Raw genomic sequence first — 16,977 nt, 5'->3', positions numbered from 1 at the left:
AATTTAGTGGCGGTCACAACTTTGTGGGGCTGACGTAAAAGTTTACCCGTCTAATCTTAAACACCTGAATAAGTTATATATGAGAGATATTAAATAATGGCTTACATTCATAAATTGCAGTGATTAAATTTATTTCTAATTGATTTCGAACTATTCTAAGCCTACATCCACTAACAGACTCTCCAAGCTGTTAGATTATTACAGAAGAAGAAAGTAATTACGGTTAAATAACATTATTCACAATAAACTATCGATTACATTTTATATCGATATATTTTGAACTAAAATATCGCTGTGCTCACTGGCTTGCCGCTCATTTTTGGCTTGTTGCTCATTCTGTCTCTCGCAGTTGAATCGTGCGGATGTTCGTGAGAGTTTCGTGCTCTTGTTGTCGCTTAATTTAATCTAACGGTTGCTTTCAAACAAGATCGCAAAGCAATTGTGAATAAAATTGTAGCAAAACAAAACGCCGATATACGTCCAATTTAATAAGCGTTAAGTTAAATAAAGTTAACTACTGTGTTAAAGTGCAGTGAACAATTAAACAACGAATAAAATCGAGCTTGTAACTTGTGCAAACGTCACAAAAGCAACAAAAGTGCCTTTTCTCTTGGTCTTGCCAACATTCACACACATACGCACGCACACATTGATGCGTTGGTAACAAATACAAGTGCAAAGACCAAACAACGCTCCTAAACACACACATACATGCCTGCAAAAGAGGCGGCCTTTATATGTGTATGCGCGCTTGCGTGTATATGAAACCACTTTTTACCTGGATTTACCTGTTTGTTCGTGCCAGTGAAATAAGCTGTAGAGCCGCAACAACGAATACGTGAACAAAGCAAACCTGGCAATCAACGTGAATACCAAAGCAAACGAGTGAATACTATTCTTAAGTTAAATGAGAATAAATGCTGCAAGTTGAATGAAAATTAATTAAATTAATTGCTAGTTGATTTAAGTTCGATTTTACAAAGTATTTGTGCGTCGGTTGCCATGAAAATGCAGTCTAAACAAACTGCCAAACACACAAATACAAACCAACGATTGTGAGAAAGCGGGAAAGAAAGAGCGCAAGAGAGCCAGACCGAGAACGAGAGAGAATTTTTAGAATTCGAGTTCAATAGAAAACGTAAAGTGAAGCAACGTAAACCACACACACACATACACACAGAGAGTATCAGAATAATAGAATAAAACACCAACAGAAATACTGGGTGATATAGAAGTGTAATTTGTTGTTTATTGCTACGATTATGAATTTCACAACTTGATCAAACCGTAATTCCCATTCACGACGCCCCTCTCCTTCCGCCTTCCGTGTTCACAGAAGAAAATGCAATAAAATGTCGTTACGTTCGCAACACTACAACAACAACAACAGCAGCAGCAACAGCAATGCGAATCCCGCTCAACAACAGCCACATCAGCAACACAAGCGAAAATGTCGCTTTACAACAACAACAAGAACAACAACAAGTTGCTACACCTGCCTTCGGCCACAGAGACCGGCGATGGTAGCGTTAGTTGTTGTTGCCGCCTTCGCTTGTTTACCCGCCCAGTTTGTCGAAGCACTCCAAGCCGGTACCTCCAGCTCCAGCTCCAGCCCGAGTACGTCTACCTTTCACATGGGCGGCAAATACGATAGCTTTTTGGGCGACAATCGAAAGCCCGCGTTCAAGAACTGCGCCGGCTATGCGCCATCCGTAAAGGAGGAGCAGCCGGAGAATACATACGTGTTCACAGTGCAGGCAACGGACCCAGATCCCAATCAGGAGATAACCTACAGCTTGGTACAGTCGGCCTTCGATCGGCCCAAGTTCGTCATCCATCCGAACTCCGGAGTCATTGTGACGGCGCACACATTCGACCGCGACGAGCCCATCCACGAGAAATTCGTCTTCGTCACGGTGCAGGCGACGGACAATGGACTGCCGCCCCTGGACGATGTGTGCACCTTCAACGTGACCATCGAAGACATCAACGACAATCCACCCGTCTTCAACAAGGCACGCTACGACGAGTCCATGTCCGAGAACACTATGGTGAGTACCTCAAACTGAGCACTCGGGTCAAATGTGCGGACCACGGATTACCGCCTTTTGAACTCTACCTGCTCCGACTGCTGTTATGTGACTAACAACAAATAATGAATTGCATATTGAGTCAGCTAAAATTTAGAAGCACCCTGTATATGCCGAGTGCTGTGATGTCATTGAATGAAGCTCTTGATATTAAAAAAAAGTATTTGTGAGATAAGTATTTATATCTTTATATGCAGAACTATATCAAGAATATGTAAAGAATATATTTATTGTTATATTTTATTACAACTGTTTTAAAAGCTAAAATATCAAGGAAAGGCAGCGAGTTAATTATGCAGTATTTTTAGAGTAGTAAAAAATTGCAATTTTAAAATACTAAAAATTAAAATGGCATAAAATAGTTAATTATATTTGGTGGTGCAATATTTTTAAATACTAAACAATTAAGAAGAGGGAAAGACCATTTCATAAAGATGCCTAGAAAAATAGAGAAATATTGAAATAAAATGCAAGTCTATGAAAAGGTTGTCTGGGATAGTATTTCAAATAGAGAGAGTAGAGAAGGGATCTGTGCCGAAAGTTGCAAATGTGCTAACAAAGTCGTGATATTCTCCCATATAGAGTATAACTGGGTAGCTGCAGCAGGATCACGGCGTGCGTGGGAGTGGGCGTTCAACTGGAAAAGCTGGTTAGGTTAGGGCAAAAAATGGCAGAGGCACAGGTTGGGGTTCATTGTTCTCAGCTCTCAGTTGGCGGTTCTCAGCTCGCGACTCGATGAGTCAATCCCGAAACCTTGAAGCGCTCTACCTCTCTGCCCACAACAAATAGTTCTTAAAAGCTGCCAAACGGGTCGAGACCTAACTCATTTTACTCTGGAAGTGGAAGTAGCCGCTATTAATAGTCTAGATAAAATCAAGAGTTTACCGAGAACCGGGTAGGGAGATGCAGAAACCTAATAATATATGCTCATCTATATTATAGATAAAACTTGTTTAATTTGCATTTACGTTTCACTTGAATAAAGAAAATAATTTACGATATTTGGATACAAATCAAAATGGAATTCGTCAGTAACTCTACTTAATTAGCTTGGCTAGAATTTCCTTTTAAATGCAATTAGTTTTCTGTTAAGCAGTTCCCATGACCTAAAACCATATGTCACAAGAGAACCTTGAGCTAATTCTATATATATATATATATATTCTATATATATATATATATATATATATATACACCTGCCCTGTGCTGCTATTGATTATTTTGGGACAAAGCTTAGCACAAAATGGATCAATAAATTAAATACAGTAAAGCCTCAAAGAGTAGATGCTTAGAGACATATAAGAAGAGAACAAAATATAAAAATATAAATTCCAATTCTCTGTTTTAAAACTTTTTCATTTTAGAGTTTAGCATTCTAAGACTTTAAACTAAAGCTGTAAAAATTGTTACTTCATGAACTTTTGGGGCACAGGGCGAGGCTTGAAAACCAGTTTGTTTTCTCAGTATAAAAATGGCGAAAGTTAAAAGTTGACTTTCAAGGTGCTTATAGAAAATGCGAATTCGCCAAGGTTGCAATTAGCGAGTGGCCACTGTAGTTAAGACCACAATTTGTTCGCTTGGTCTTTGGCTTTACAAGCAGACTTCTCAGTTGAGCTGCGCGCTTACATTAGGTTGGGTTTGGTGAGAATTTTCTTGCGTGTAAAAATTTGCATAAGTTTTCACTTGAGGAAAATGTGCATAATCGCATTTTGGCAGGCAAGTTTTTCCGCTGAGGCAATGGGAGCTGGCACTTCTCTCGAATATAGAACTTCAATCGATATTGTTTTTGCTCTACTTACAGATCGACGCAGTGGTCATGTCGATCAGTGCCAGCGACTTTGATGATCGCAACAATAGCATCGTGGAGTATGAGATACTGCGGGAGCGAGACTTCCAATACTTTCGCATCGACAGGGAGTCGGGCATCATCTATCTCAGTCGGCCGATTGACAAGCGGCCCGGGCAGACCTATACGATAAATGTGCGCGCCTTCAATATTGTGCCAGATCCGCTGCAGGAGGCGCACATCGAGGTGCGCATACGCGTGGTGGAGTCATCGATAAAGCCGCCTTCGTTCGTCGATCCCATTGACGAGCCCATCTACCTGAAGGAGGATCTCAAGAACTTTTCGCAGCCGATAGCCACGCTGAGCGCCGTGTCCAACATGCCCGACAAGCCCGAGGTTATTTTTGAGCTGATCACGGGTCGCACCGAGCAGACGAACGGCAAGAATACGTTTGTCTTCAATCAGATTGGCAACGAGGTGACCATCAAGCTGGGCAAGAGCCTCGACTATGAGGCCATCACGGAATACACACTGACGATGAGCGTGCGCAACACGTTCGAGCTCTCCGCTGAGCATCAGATTAAGATCAAAGTGGCGGATGTCAACGACAACATTCCATTCTTTACGGAAGTCAAGTCCGGCACGATATTAGAGAACGAGCCGCCGGGCACGCCGGTCATGCAGGTGCGCGCCTTCGACATGGACGGCACGTCGGCCAACAATATCATCACCTTTGAGCTGGCCGACAATCAGGAAATCTTCGCGATCGACCCGAACTCGGGCAACATCACAGCGCTGACCACGTTTGATCGGGAGGAGCGCGACTTTTACAACGTGAAGGTCAGCGCCACGGACAACTCACCCTCAAGTCTGTTCGACAATGGGGATCACAATCACGGCTACCAGGTGTTCCGCATCTCCATTGGCGACAAGAACGATCACAAGCCGCACTTCCAGAAGATGACGTACCTGGCAGATAAGCTGCTCGAGGATGCCAACACCAACTACGAGGTGATCGAGGTGAAGGCCGAGGACGAGGACAATGCCTCGCAGATTGTCTACAGCATTGAGAGCGGCAACGTGGGTGACGCCTTCAAGATCGGCCTGAAGACGGGCAAAATTACGGTCAATCAGCGCCTCGACTACGAAACGATCACCGAGTACGTGCTGAAGGTGCGAGCCTTCGATGGCGTCTACGACGACTTCACCACGGTGGTGGTCAAAATCGAGGACGTCAACGACAATCCGCCGGTGTTCAAGGAAGAGTACAGCAAGACCATACTGGAGGGCCCCGTTCTGTCGAACGACTGCATTCTAAATATCGAGGCATACGATCCGGACATCAAGGATCGCAATGCCGACCAGCACATCACCTATTCGATTGTCAAGGAGGACCACAGGAAGCTGCTGACCATCGACAACAGCGGTTGCCTGCGTCTCATCCAGCCGCTCGACCGTGATCCGCCCAACGGGCACAAGAGCTGGCAAGTGCTGATCTCGGCCAGCGACGAGGATGGCGTGGGCACGTCTTTGAAGTCGGTCAAGCCTGTGATCATTACGCTGGAGGACATCAACGACAATGCGCCCTTCCTGATCAACCAAATGCCCGTCATCTGGCAGGAGAATCGGAATCCCGGCCAGGTGGTGCAGCTGCTGGCCAACGACTATGATGAGCCGCAGAATGGACCGCCCTTCACCTTCGGCATTGACAGCGAAGCCTCGGCAGACATCAAGACCAAGTTCAGCATCGACAACGACTACCTGTTCGCCAACGTGCAGTTCGATCGCGAGCATCAGAAGGAATACTTCATACCCATACGCATCAGCGACGCGGGCGTGCCCAAGCAGAGCTCGGTGAGCATTCTGCATCTGATAATTGGCGACGTCAACGACAATGCCATGTCGGAGGGTTCGTCACGCATCTTCATGTACAACTACAAGGGCGAGGCGCCCGACACGGATATCGGGCGCGTCTTTGTGGACGACGACGATGACTGGGATCTGGAAGACAAGTACTTCGAATGGAAGAACGGCATACCACATGAGCAGTTCCGTCTGAATCCCAGCACCGGCATGATAACCATGCTCCAGGGCACACAGGAAGGCGAGTATTTGCTAGAGTTCGTGGTGACCGAGGACGCCCCACAGATACAGAAGCATTCAGTTGACGCTGACGTCACGGTCATAGTGCACGAGCTGCCTGAAGAGGCGGTGGACAAGAGTGGAAGCATACGATTCTATAATATCACCAAGGAGGACTTCATCAGCGTGCCTCGCGACGTAATGGCGGACGACGTCTTCTCGCTGAAGGATCGCCTGCAGCACTCGCTGGCCAAGCTGTTCAACACGTCGGTGTCGAACGTGGATGTGTTCACGGTGCTCCAGAACGAGAATCACACACTGGACGTACGCTTCTCCGCCCACGGCTCGCCCTACTATGCGCCCGAGAAGCTCAATGGCATGGTGGGTCAGAGCCAACAGCGCCTGGAGGATGAACTGGGCCTGCAGATGCTGATGGTCAACATAGACGAGTGCCTGATCGAGCGGCTAAAGTGCGAGAGCTCCTGCACCAACGAGCTGCACAAGAGCTCCGTGCCCTACATGATCTACTCCAACACCACCTCCTTTGTGGGCGTCAATGCGTTCGTCCAGGCGCAGTGCGTCTGCGAACCGGTGCCTGCCTCGCAGCCCTGCCTTAATGGAGGCACGCGCAGATACGGCGAGAACGACGCCTGCGACTGCATTGATGGCTTCACGGGTCCCCACTGCGAACTGGTCTCCGTGGGCTTCTACGGCAATGGTTACGCCTTCTACGAGCCCGTATCCGCCTGCGACAATACGCGCATTAGCCTCGAGATTGCGCCGCAGCACGAGCAGGGACTCATCATGTACTTGGGCCCGCTCAACTATAATCCGCTGCTGCCGATCTCCGACTTTCTGTCCCTGGAGCTGGACAAGGGCTACCCGGTGCTCAGCGTCGACTACGGCTCGGGCATGGTGCGCATCAAGCACCAGCACATCCAACTGCAGGCGGGTCGCTCCTATCAGCTGGACATCATACTGCAACGGGCCAGCATTGAGATGACCGTCGACAACTGCCGACTGTCCACCTGCATGAGTCTGGGCGCCCCTCAGGGCCCCAATGAGTTCCTCAACGTCAACTCGCCCCTGCAGCTGGGCGGCACGCCCGTGGATCTGGTGCATTTGGGCCGCCAGCTGAACTGGACGCACGTGCCCAATCAGCAGGGCTTCTTCGGCTGCGTTCGCAATCTGACGATCAACGAGCGCACCTACAACCTGGGCATGCCGTCGCTGTCGCGGAACATCGACAGCGGCTGCCAGCGGGCGGTGGCTGTGGCCGTCAGCTTTGGCATCGATCGCAACTTTATCATAGCGATCATCACGTGCATTGCGCTGCTGCTGATCATACTGTTGGCCGTGGTGGTGCAGAAGAAGCAGAAGAACGGCTGGCACGAGAAGGACATCGACGACATCCGAGAGACGATCATTAACTATGAGGATGAGGGCGGCGGCGAGCGGGACACCGACTACGATCTGAACGTTCTGCGCACTCAGCCCTTCTACGAGGAGAAGCTCTACAAGGATCCACACGCGCTGCAGTCGGGCATGCGAGATCCCAATGATATACCCGATATCGGCGACTTCCTCGGCGGCAAGAAGGAGAACTGCGACCGCGACACGGGCGCCAACACGGTCGACGATGTTCGGCACTATGCCTACGAGGGCGATGGCAACTCGGACGGCAGCCTGTCCAGCCTGGCGTCGTGCACCGACGACGGCGATCTCAATTTTGATTACTTGTCCAACTTTGGACCACGCTTCCGCAAGCTGGCCGATATGTACGGCGAGGAGCCCTCCGATACCGACTCAAACGTGGACGACGAGCAGGGCTGGCGCATTTGAGCAGCGTACGATCGAAGGACGAGCCGGCAAAGAACTCCAACCGGTACGAAGATAATAGCGAGTACGAAATTCAAAAGACTTTTATGATAAGTGTGCGTAGGGCGCCGGGACGACGGCCTAGCCGGACGGACCCAGCTCGGCCAATCGACGTGCCGAGCGCTTGAACAAGACATTGCAAATATATAGATTTTTATACTAAATAGAGGAGCATTGCAAGGGCATAGGAACACATTAATGTTTTTGTCGATACCATTATCGCAAAAAGTGATCTTGATCTTACGTAAAACCAATCTAAACTTTAATTTAGCGAAGCAACTGCGAACAAAATATCATTGCAGCCTTGTTGTCTGTATTTTTGCGAGAAAAAATATAGAACTAAACACAAATATCATATAAATATATACACATAGAGTATATGTCATACATACATACACACATCTGTAGCATAGACATATATATATATATATGAATATATATATATTTACGATTTAAACACTTATGAAATAATCGAAATTTCAATCAAATATTCCTACAACAAATATGAATTAAAGAACGCATTGCATTTGATTTGCATATTCCCAACAATAGATCTAGGACTAGTTTAAAGCTGAATATTTGTAGCGTGTAGGAAGTGGAAGTCGAGCGGAATCCTCTGGTGCAACCAGCTGATACATAAACTCTCATTTTAGGATTCCCATTGTTCGTTCTAGCTAGGAGTGCATCATATCTTGGGGCTGTTTAATAAATGGCTTATAATTCAGTTCACGTTTGGAGAGCTCTCATTAATTGTTACATCTGCTGGCTTTGGATAAGACTTGCTCAAGCCTTTATCAAAACACCAGACAAGAGTTAAAGCATATAGATTCTTAAATTTGGTGTGTGACTTGAAGAAATTTGAATTATTATGCTTAGCCGCCCAGCAGTTCATAAAATCTCTTAGCTAACTAACAAGCCTCTGGTCACAGAACACCTTCAGCGGAACATCCATGAGCATAGTGTTTGTCTCTCTTATCATGGTCATTCCATCTGCTTCCATTCAACCATTCAAAGTCTTTTTCGATTTCATTATAACAACTCTCTCAAAGAGAGACAGACTTTCCCATCTGCATTGAGAGGATTCCGTGAAATTTGGATAAGGAGCGACCATTAGCTACTTATAGATTCTATGAAAGGCATTATGTCGTATTTTATGCTTAGACAGACTCCCAGCACCAGATGTACAGGTTGTGGAGCCTCGTTTCAACTTCCGAATAGAAACTCAAACTTAAGACAAATTAATTACATTTAAATTATGAAAAGCAAAAAAAAAAAAGAAAAGAAAAAAAAACGAAAAAAATTTAACTCAATTTTTATTATAAGTTCTTAAGTTTTCGCTGTAAATTTCTTATATATAAATATATATATATATGTAAGAAACAAATCTATCCAATAAATAACGAATAAGCCAAATACATATATTTATATATGTATTATGTATCGTATATGCATTTGAGTGTGTGCAGTTATTTCTATGTTCCATATAGAGATCGAATAAAAGTAACCTGAAAACTAGAAGTTTTGTGTGAAAAATGTTTAATAAATAAATATGCGATATGTATTTTTTATAAGTCGTTTTTTCGTGCAGAGTCCTAAAAACTAAGCAAATTTTTTACAAGCCAACACATTAGATTAACTGACAAATCTATTTATATAAATCAATTTACAAAACTTCAAACACACACACACAAACATTGTGTAAAATAAACCACAAAATATATTTAAAAGAAAACATTTCAAGATTTTTTATTTATTTACGATTTACAGCATTAAATTGAGCTGAAGTGCGACCTCTGGCTGATAAGAAAAGGTATGGGCATCTATTTTATAAATATATATATAATACTTTAACAGATTAGCATAAAAACAATTACTAAAAGTTTAAACTTTCAAAATGTGTAATATTGCTCTATAAGAAAATCAATTAAGAATTTGCCTAGAGGTTGAAATGTAGTCAAATTAATATAGAAAACGTGATGAAAAAAAAAATATATATATATATATATATAGATAACACTATGTTCGATAAGAGGCAAAGGCTTAAATACTCGTACATCAATATATATATATATATATATATATATATATATATATAAGAAAAGCTGAATAACTAAACACTTTCCACATTAAATTACGAAGAGCAGGAATATAGTATATAGTGGCACCCCTTCAACATACAATAGATACGACAGCTAGAGTTATACAATATACATACAGATAAGACGATGTTCGATCAGGATCGGTTTTATGATTAACAAGAATTTGCCAAAGGTGGGAACTACTTGGAGTCGAACTGCTAGTTAGGAAACACATTTATATGATGCTTGAGCAATACTTGATCGCTCATCAGTTTCGGTTGGGCTCTGCGCTCCCCTTTCTAAACATGATCGATAAGACAGCCAGAATTATGCTTATAAATCGAAATACAGACAAACAGTCTTATGAAAGCTCCAAAATAAACAGAGACCGAAAGAAGAAATAAACAAAAATGCCAAATGCAGCACGAAGCAAACGATTTCGATTTTTCAAGAGGCAATGTTTACACAAGGCAAGCCACGTAGTGAGCAGGGCGAGGGTGGGCGGAGGGAGGGGGAGGCAGGCAGGCAGCCCAACATCAGTGGAAGTCATTGACTGTGGCTACCGTGTGATGGCGTTGGAGGAAAAGCCCCATTATCTTATCAGCGGGCTTGACTCAAAAGTAGGCCGCCATGTCGCCGGCACACACTCAACGGGTGTGACTGTGTGTGTGTGTGTGTGTTGAGTGCGTGTAAATCGATTGAAGCACGAGCAAATGGATTACAGCGCGTGCATCAAACTGGGGCAGCTGAGAAATAAGACTTGATGTGCTCTGCATAGAGTGCAGGTGCGCCTTAGCCAGCCAAATCGATTATCGATTATCGCTTAACAATCGATTACCACATGCCTATCGCTGAGCGAAGATTGCCGCTAACCCAAGGCGAAATACTGGCAATTCCTTAATTATCGTTCCAGTTGCCAGATGCTCATAAATTTAAAGCAAATTACTTTTCAATTGCCTCTCGAATGTATCAATAAAACATTTCTGATCAAGCAGAAAATCAAAAGGAATGCTATACAAAATATTTCTCTGAGTGCACGAAAGTCTTTCTGATGTCATGGCTCAGGCTTTCGTGGATTGCGGAAAGGGCCAACGGCAGATGCGTTTCTATCTCGAGCAAACAGACGATAACAAAAAAAAAAACATTAAAAACCCAAAAAATAAAAACTGCAAAAATTATCAGAATTGAGGATGTTTCGCTCAGGTAGTGGCAGGGCTCGACGCAGAGGAAATACCAAAAAAAATGGCTGTTGAATAATCAAATAACCTTTTGCTACCTGTCCGCAGAGCGGAGCTCAACGCAGCTGCAGCTGCCGCTGCCACTCAGGTGTGTGTGCGGGAATTGGGATTGTGCCTGGGATGTTTAGCCAATGGATTAACATAAAAGAGCGACAAGGCGAAAGAAGCGAACAAAGCATAAGATGCAAAGCAAAGCCAAGTTGAGAACGCGGCTCAAATGCTACCTGGGCAGCTGCTGCAGTTCGAAGTACACGCACACGCACACAGCTAACTATTCATGTGTAAATGTGTGTGTGTTTTTCGGATACACACGAAACACTCACACAAACACACACACACAGTCACACATGTAGCCAGAGCAGCCGTTAACGGAAAAATGAAAGCAAATCTTTGTAACGAACTTGGCCGCCTGCAGAAAACCAGTATTTGTGGAACTGCTTGACAGCGAGGTGTGTATCTGTTGACTGCCGCCTTGTTGTGCTCATTTTTGTTCTTGAGTGAAGTTTCGACTCTAAGCTTTGAGTTCATTTCGAATTTGCACTCGTCTTTTCGTTTCTCTCTTTCGGCTGCTCATTCGCCAGCTGCCGCGCCAACTTCGTTTCCCTATTTCAGTGCTGTGCTTGTCCCCTCGCTCGATTCGTTCGCTCACTGCCTCTCGGTCGCTCTCTCTCTCTTGCGCGCTCTCCCTCTCTCACACTGAGCAGCTTGAAGCCGAACATGGTACGCACGATGCCATTGTATTGATATTGATGGGCACGTCTTGGCGTTTTACTACCTGTTGATGAGGATGCTGTTTGCTGTTGCTTGTCGTCGTCGCTGCCGCCACTGTTACCCAACTGCTGCAGTTCTGCTTTCGCCCCAACCTACACACACACACGGACGCATTGCTGCTCTTGATTAATAACTGCCAACTGGCTGACCATTAAGGAATGTCGTAAGTGTGTATAGGTAATCGTAGCGCTGCTCCGAGGCCCTACCAAACTGCTCATTAACACTCGGCGATTATTCATCACAATTTCAATTACCAAGGCAAGCAGACTCTGACACTGTTCTCTACTCATAAACGTAGTACAAAGAGCAGCCATTGTACACCAAATATGTATATATATACTAGATTTCATATATTGGTAATGCATTGAGAACTGATCGGCGATACTCCAGCTGCTCCTCCACCCACAAGCCTTTTAAGACGACACTAATAACTCTATGAAGCTAGAGACGTGGCTGTTGTATTAAGTTGGCTATTAGTTGGCCAACATGCCAACAGGTACACAGCTACCTGTGTTGTTGGCCTGCCTGACGTCTAGAATCAATAATACAGATCGCTCATAAAGGGAAATTTCATAGCTGCGATTGCTGACCGCTCGACCATCGAGGCCTATGTATTTCAACTAGAAATGCTGTCCGGCGGGACGTGCCGGCTACAGATTCTTGCCCATCAACTGATTTGCCATGCCCAGCACGTACAAACACACACACACTCGCACGCGTGTGCATGTGTAAACGCTACTTCACTTGGCAGATCGCTGCATTGCACTGTGTGGCCAAAATCGTTTTTAAATGTCAAAATTGATGCAGCTTTTAAGCCGAATATGGCTTGAGCCTTAAGCAAAAGATATTTATTCATATTTGGATGAAGAATATATTAATTAAAATAGCCAAAAAGGGAAATAGTTAACTCTATTAACTCACAATTGAAAGAGCTTTCAAAGAATATTTAAAATTTTAAAATATAAAAAATGCATTTCATATTAAGTCTTTTATAGTTCTATATCTACATTAATTTATTTACCTAAATCTAAGTCCTTAGATATATCCCTATATCTATATCATTAACTCCACATCCCCATATTTATTTCCCTGTATCGCAACGATCTCCAAATCGCATTCGCTTCGCATGCAACACTGGTGGGAAAAATATTATGCATGGCCCTTGAAGCGACAGCTGAACAAACTAGAAAGGCGCTCCACGTAGCCGCAATGACTTTTTTATAGTTTTTAAAATTAACTTTTGAAAATTGGCATGTATTTGAAATGTTTACCGAGTTATGATTGCTTTTAAGGGCATTTGAAAGCAATGTTCACAATTTGTTGTTGTTGCTGTTGCTTTTGTTTAGTCTGTTTTGTTGGCTTTGTTTGTCAGCGTAAGCATTAGTTGCCACTCAGAGCCTCAGGCTGAAGGCGAAAACGTGGCAAAACTAGTTTAAGTCCATATTTTCTGCTTAAATTGCAATGTTTCCAAGTGATTCAGTTTTCAGCTGCAAATATTGCCACAGTCACAGCCAAACAGGTGAGAGGGTAGCGGAGGTGAGGAGTGGAACACTTTGGACTCGGGGCTGAGAGATTTTGCCTGGCTGCCCGCTTGGCTTGGCTTGGCTCATTTGCATTCGTCGAGTGTGAATTTGCTCACCTTTTTTTGTTTTGCTGCATCGACTTACAAAGAATTTGGAATTCCGGGAAATTGCTTTTGGTTTTTAGCTGCTCACCAGTTGGCCAACAATCTGCAGAATGTGGAATAAAATATACACAAAGCTAATATATTGTCAAGCTAAGTAAATCTAGCTAGTTCTACTATATAAAACTGCAGATTTGCTTACTTAGAAACTAGTTGAACTGAGGCCGAAACAGCTTTAATAGACTTAAAAGTCATTTGAAAATATGTAAACAAGTGTAGAATGTAATGAAGTAGGCGTGGTCGAAAAAGAATATATATATAATATATATATTATCTTCTAACTGTCAAGAATACTATAAAGACTTCAAATTTGAATTCTACAGCTGCGAAAACTGAAATAGCACCAGTCTTAGAAGCAACATTCCAAGGCACAGAACTTGCAAGAATAACAAAGAATAAATAATAATAAAGAACAGAATAAATAATAAATAAATAATAATAATGTAAATGAAGATCGATTTAGATTTGATATATTAATGTCGTAAACTTAAGATTTCCATATATACATATCGTAAACTGCAGATCTTTAAAGGATTTTATGGATAATTTTTATGCAAAAACTTCGTTTGCAAACGATGAATTTATGTTCATTTAGTTGTTGCCATTGAACAGTTACAAACATATATATATATATATATATATATATATATATAAAAATAAAAATTCTATACACCTTCTGGAGTCGTAAATATGCCACAAATTCGCAGAGTTAGTAAAAACTGCACTCAACCGAGGCCATAAACACATGTTTCTAATGAGACTAAGCAGCTAATAAACTATTAACTTTTAACTATTAGTGACTAAAAAATCAGTGAAATAAGTTAATGGAAATACCTGAGAAACACATTAAGCAAATATGGCAAATGTTATTTTCTATTGTAAATAAAAATAAATCCCAAAGAAAACATATTTTATTTTTGCAATAATGAAGCGTGACATAATATGTGATACGGCTGCAACTGAATTCAGATAGGAATCCATATGGCAGCTGTCACAGTTTTGGGCTATAAATGTGCGTCAACAATTGTCGATTATTAATAAAAGAACAGACCTGAGGAGGAGTCTGCCAAATATGCGGAAACCCACGAAATGCGCCTGGCACCCACCCTAGTGGAACGTGATGGGCTCAAAACTAACGCCAGCGCGAGACCGCAGGGTGGAATATATTTCGAATAAAGTAGAGTATAGCGAGGCCTAAAATCGAACAAGAACGAAAACAAAAACAAAAAAAAAACAATGCTTTAGCTTCATGTGGCACGACGACAACAATAAAATTAAAATGAAACTTCGCTGGAAACCCTACAAGTGAAATATGACCCTAATACAAATTAGAGTTCCCCACAGCACACACACAGACAGGGAGCGTCACGAGCAACCCTCGCCATAAACCATAAATTATGAACAATACAAAACTAAAAAGGAATTTCCAAAGTGCCAAAGGGCTGTGCAGTTGCTAGCGAAGCTAAAACTCCCCGCACACAGCATAAGCTAGGGTATTGCCTGTGTCTACAAAGAGTGGCCCGCGCTCTTGATTTGCGCCTCAATTGTTGGCAGTTGTGATAATTGATAAGAGCACCGGATATGTAGGTCGTTGAGTAGACACACACGCACACACACGCACACCTCTGCATGTGTGTACCCCATGTATAAATAGCTGTTGTGCATGTGCTTCCCATATCGACTGCGAAAAAGATATTGAAATTCCGAACTCAGTTCGTTTATCTCGATGTCGCCTGCTTCTAGTTGTTGCTGTTGCATGCATCGACTGACATGGATAAGCCTGTGTTTATGGCTTTGACTGAATGTGCACAGCTCTTTGACAGCTTTGATAAATGCCGCTGCGTCACCGTCAGCGCCTGCGACGTGCTGCAGCTCAATAGCGGTAAACGTCGAGGTGAATTGAGTTTTTAGGGAACCTTTAGGCACTCACCCCAACTCGATTGTCCAGGGCGTGCAATAAGTACTGTACCTACATATATGTTTTGAGATTTGGGATAAGTGAAGGTTTCATTTATTGAAAGCTGAATAATGGCTGTTGTTATTGAAGTCTTGAATCTTTAAAATTGTTTAAATTTTACATAAAAATAAAAACAAAATTTAGAGACTCTAGCTGCACTTCGATCATGTTTTAAACGATAACAATAAAAAGGGTAATAATTATATTATAAAATTATAATTATAATTATTTAAAACAAATTGCTATAGACGAACTTTCAACTTTCAATTGCAAGCCTCTAGCTCTTTTAGGTTCTGAGATCGACGCTTCCATATATACGGACGGACAGATGGAAGGACAGTCGGACGGGCAGACAGGTATGACCTTGCCTGAAGCTCCTTAAATCTAATATCAAATATATATATATATATATATATATATATATATATATAATATATATTTACTAACAAAAACTTCAAGTTTCTCTTACATTAAATCACATTTCAAAGACATCATTTTAAGACAAAGAAATTTTATAAAATTTTCTAAACTAAGACTTCAACAAAAAAACCTGAAGACTGCTTCAAAAGTTCTTTGATTGGTCTGATCTGCTGCTCTTCTATCCCCTACAAGATTTGTTCATTAAAGCCAAAAGTCGTGTGTGACAATGACATGCTATCAAAACGAAATTGAGAAATCTCTGGCTGTCAAATGTGTTTTAGAGTTTCGCCAACACAGCGAAAATTCAAATTCAAATTCAAAGCAAAAATAAAGCCAAAATGCGATGACGCGAAGGTTTTGCTGCACCAACAACAACAGATGAAAAAAAAACTGAAATAAAAGCAACAAACTGCGACGACAAATGGAAGTAAACAGAATAAAGACATTTGAGACAGCTAAGTAAAAATAAAAAATAAGAAATAAAAAATTAAAAATAAATAAAAATAGCGCGAAGAACGCGATGAAGTGGGGCAGCTTGACTTGGACTTGATCGCTCGTGGCCAATAAAAACAGCAGAAAAACAGCAAATGACACAAAAGATTCAGTTTACATTGCAAAAAGCGACCAAATGTGAACACTTCTAAGGCTGCGCATAAACCAGGTCGGAGGTCAACCAATCCATTTATTTATTTGTCCACAATTGGTTCAGAGTTCAGGGCAAAGCGAAGCGAAGCTCTCAGCTTATGTGTTGACATAAATTCAATTTGTATTGAACTTATTGAAGTTACGTATTTATGAACTCATAATTTAAGCATCTAGCAGTAAATATATATAATTATATATATTTAGATAGAGCTCAACAATAATCCAACTGCAAAAACTTCATCAACTTGGCCAAAAAACTTAGAAGCAAAAAGTTTTTTATGCAAGCCAGCAGCAGGCATCTGTCACTATATGGCTAACTATATAAATTTATCTATCTGAACTAAAGAG

At 42.4% G+C, this 16,977-nt stretch overlaps 1 protein-coding gene across 1 annotated transcript; it reads left to right on the top strand.

The window, feature by feature from the left end:
* Nucleotides 1-350: 350 nt before the first annotated feature.
* On the top strand, nt 351-8,231 carry LOC111597921 (DE-cadherin). The gene is made up of 2 exons (XM_023312865.2): nt 351-2,051; nt 3,892-8,231. Exons 1-2 carry the CDS (start codon nt 1,353-1,355, stop codon nt 7,798-7,800), a joined length of 4,608 nt encoding a protein of 1,535 aa, XP_023168633.2. The 5' UTR covers nt 351-1,352; the 3' UTR covers nt 7,801-8,231.
* The last annotated feature ends 8,746 nt before the right edge of the window (nt 8,232-16,977 follow it).

The sequence above is a fragment of the Drosophila hydei genome, unplaced genomic scaffold (genome assembly GCF_003285905.1).
Source record: "Drosophila hydei strain 15085-1641.00,03,60 unplaced genomic scaffold, DhydRS2 tig00008130-arrow-arrow-pilon, whole genome shotgun sequence".
NCBI classification, from domain to species: Eukaryota; Metazoa; Arthropoda; class Insecta; order Diptera; family Drosophilidae; genus Drosophila; species Drosophila hydei.
Note: the sequence above shows the minus strand (reverse complement) of the source record. Positions and strands in the feature narration are given on the sequence as shown.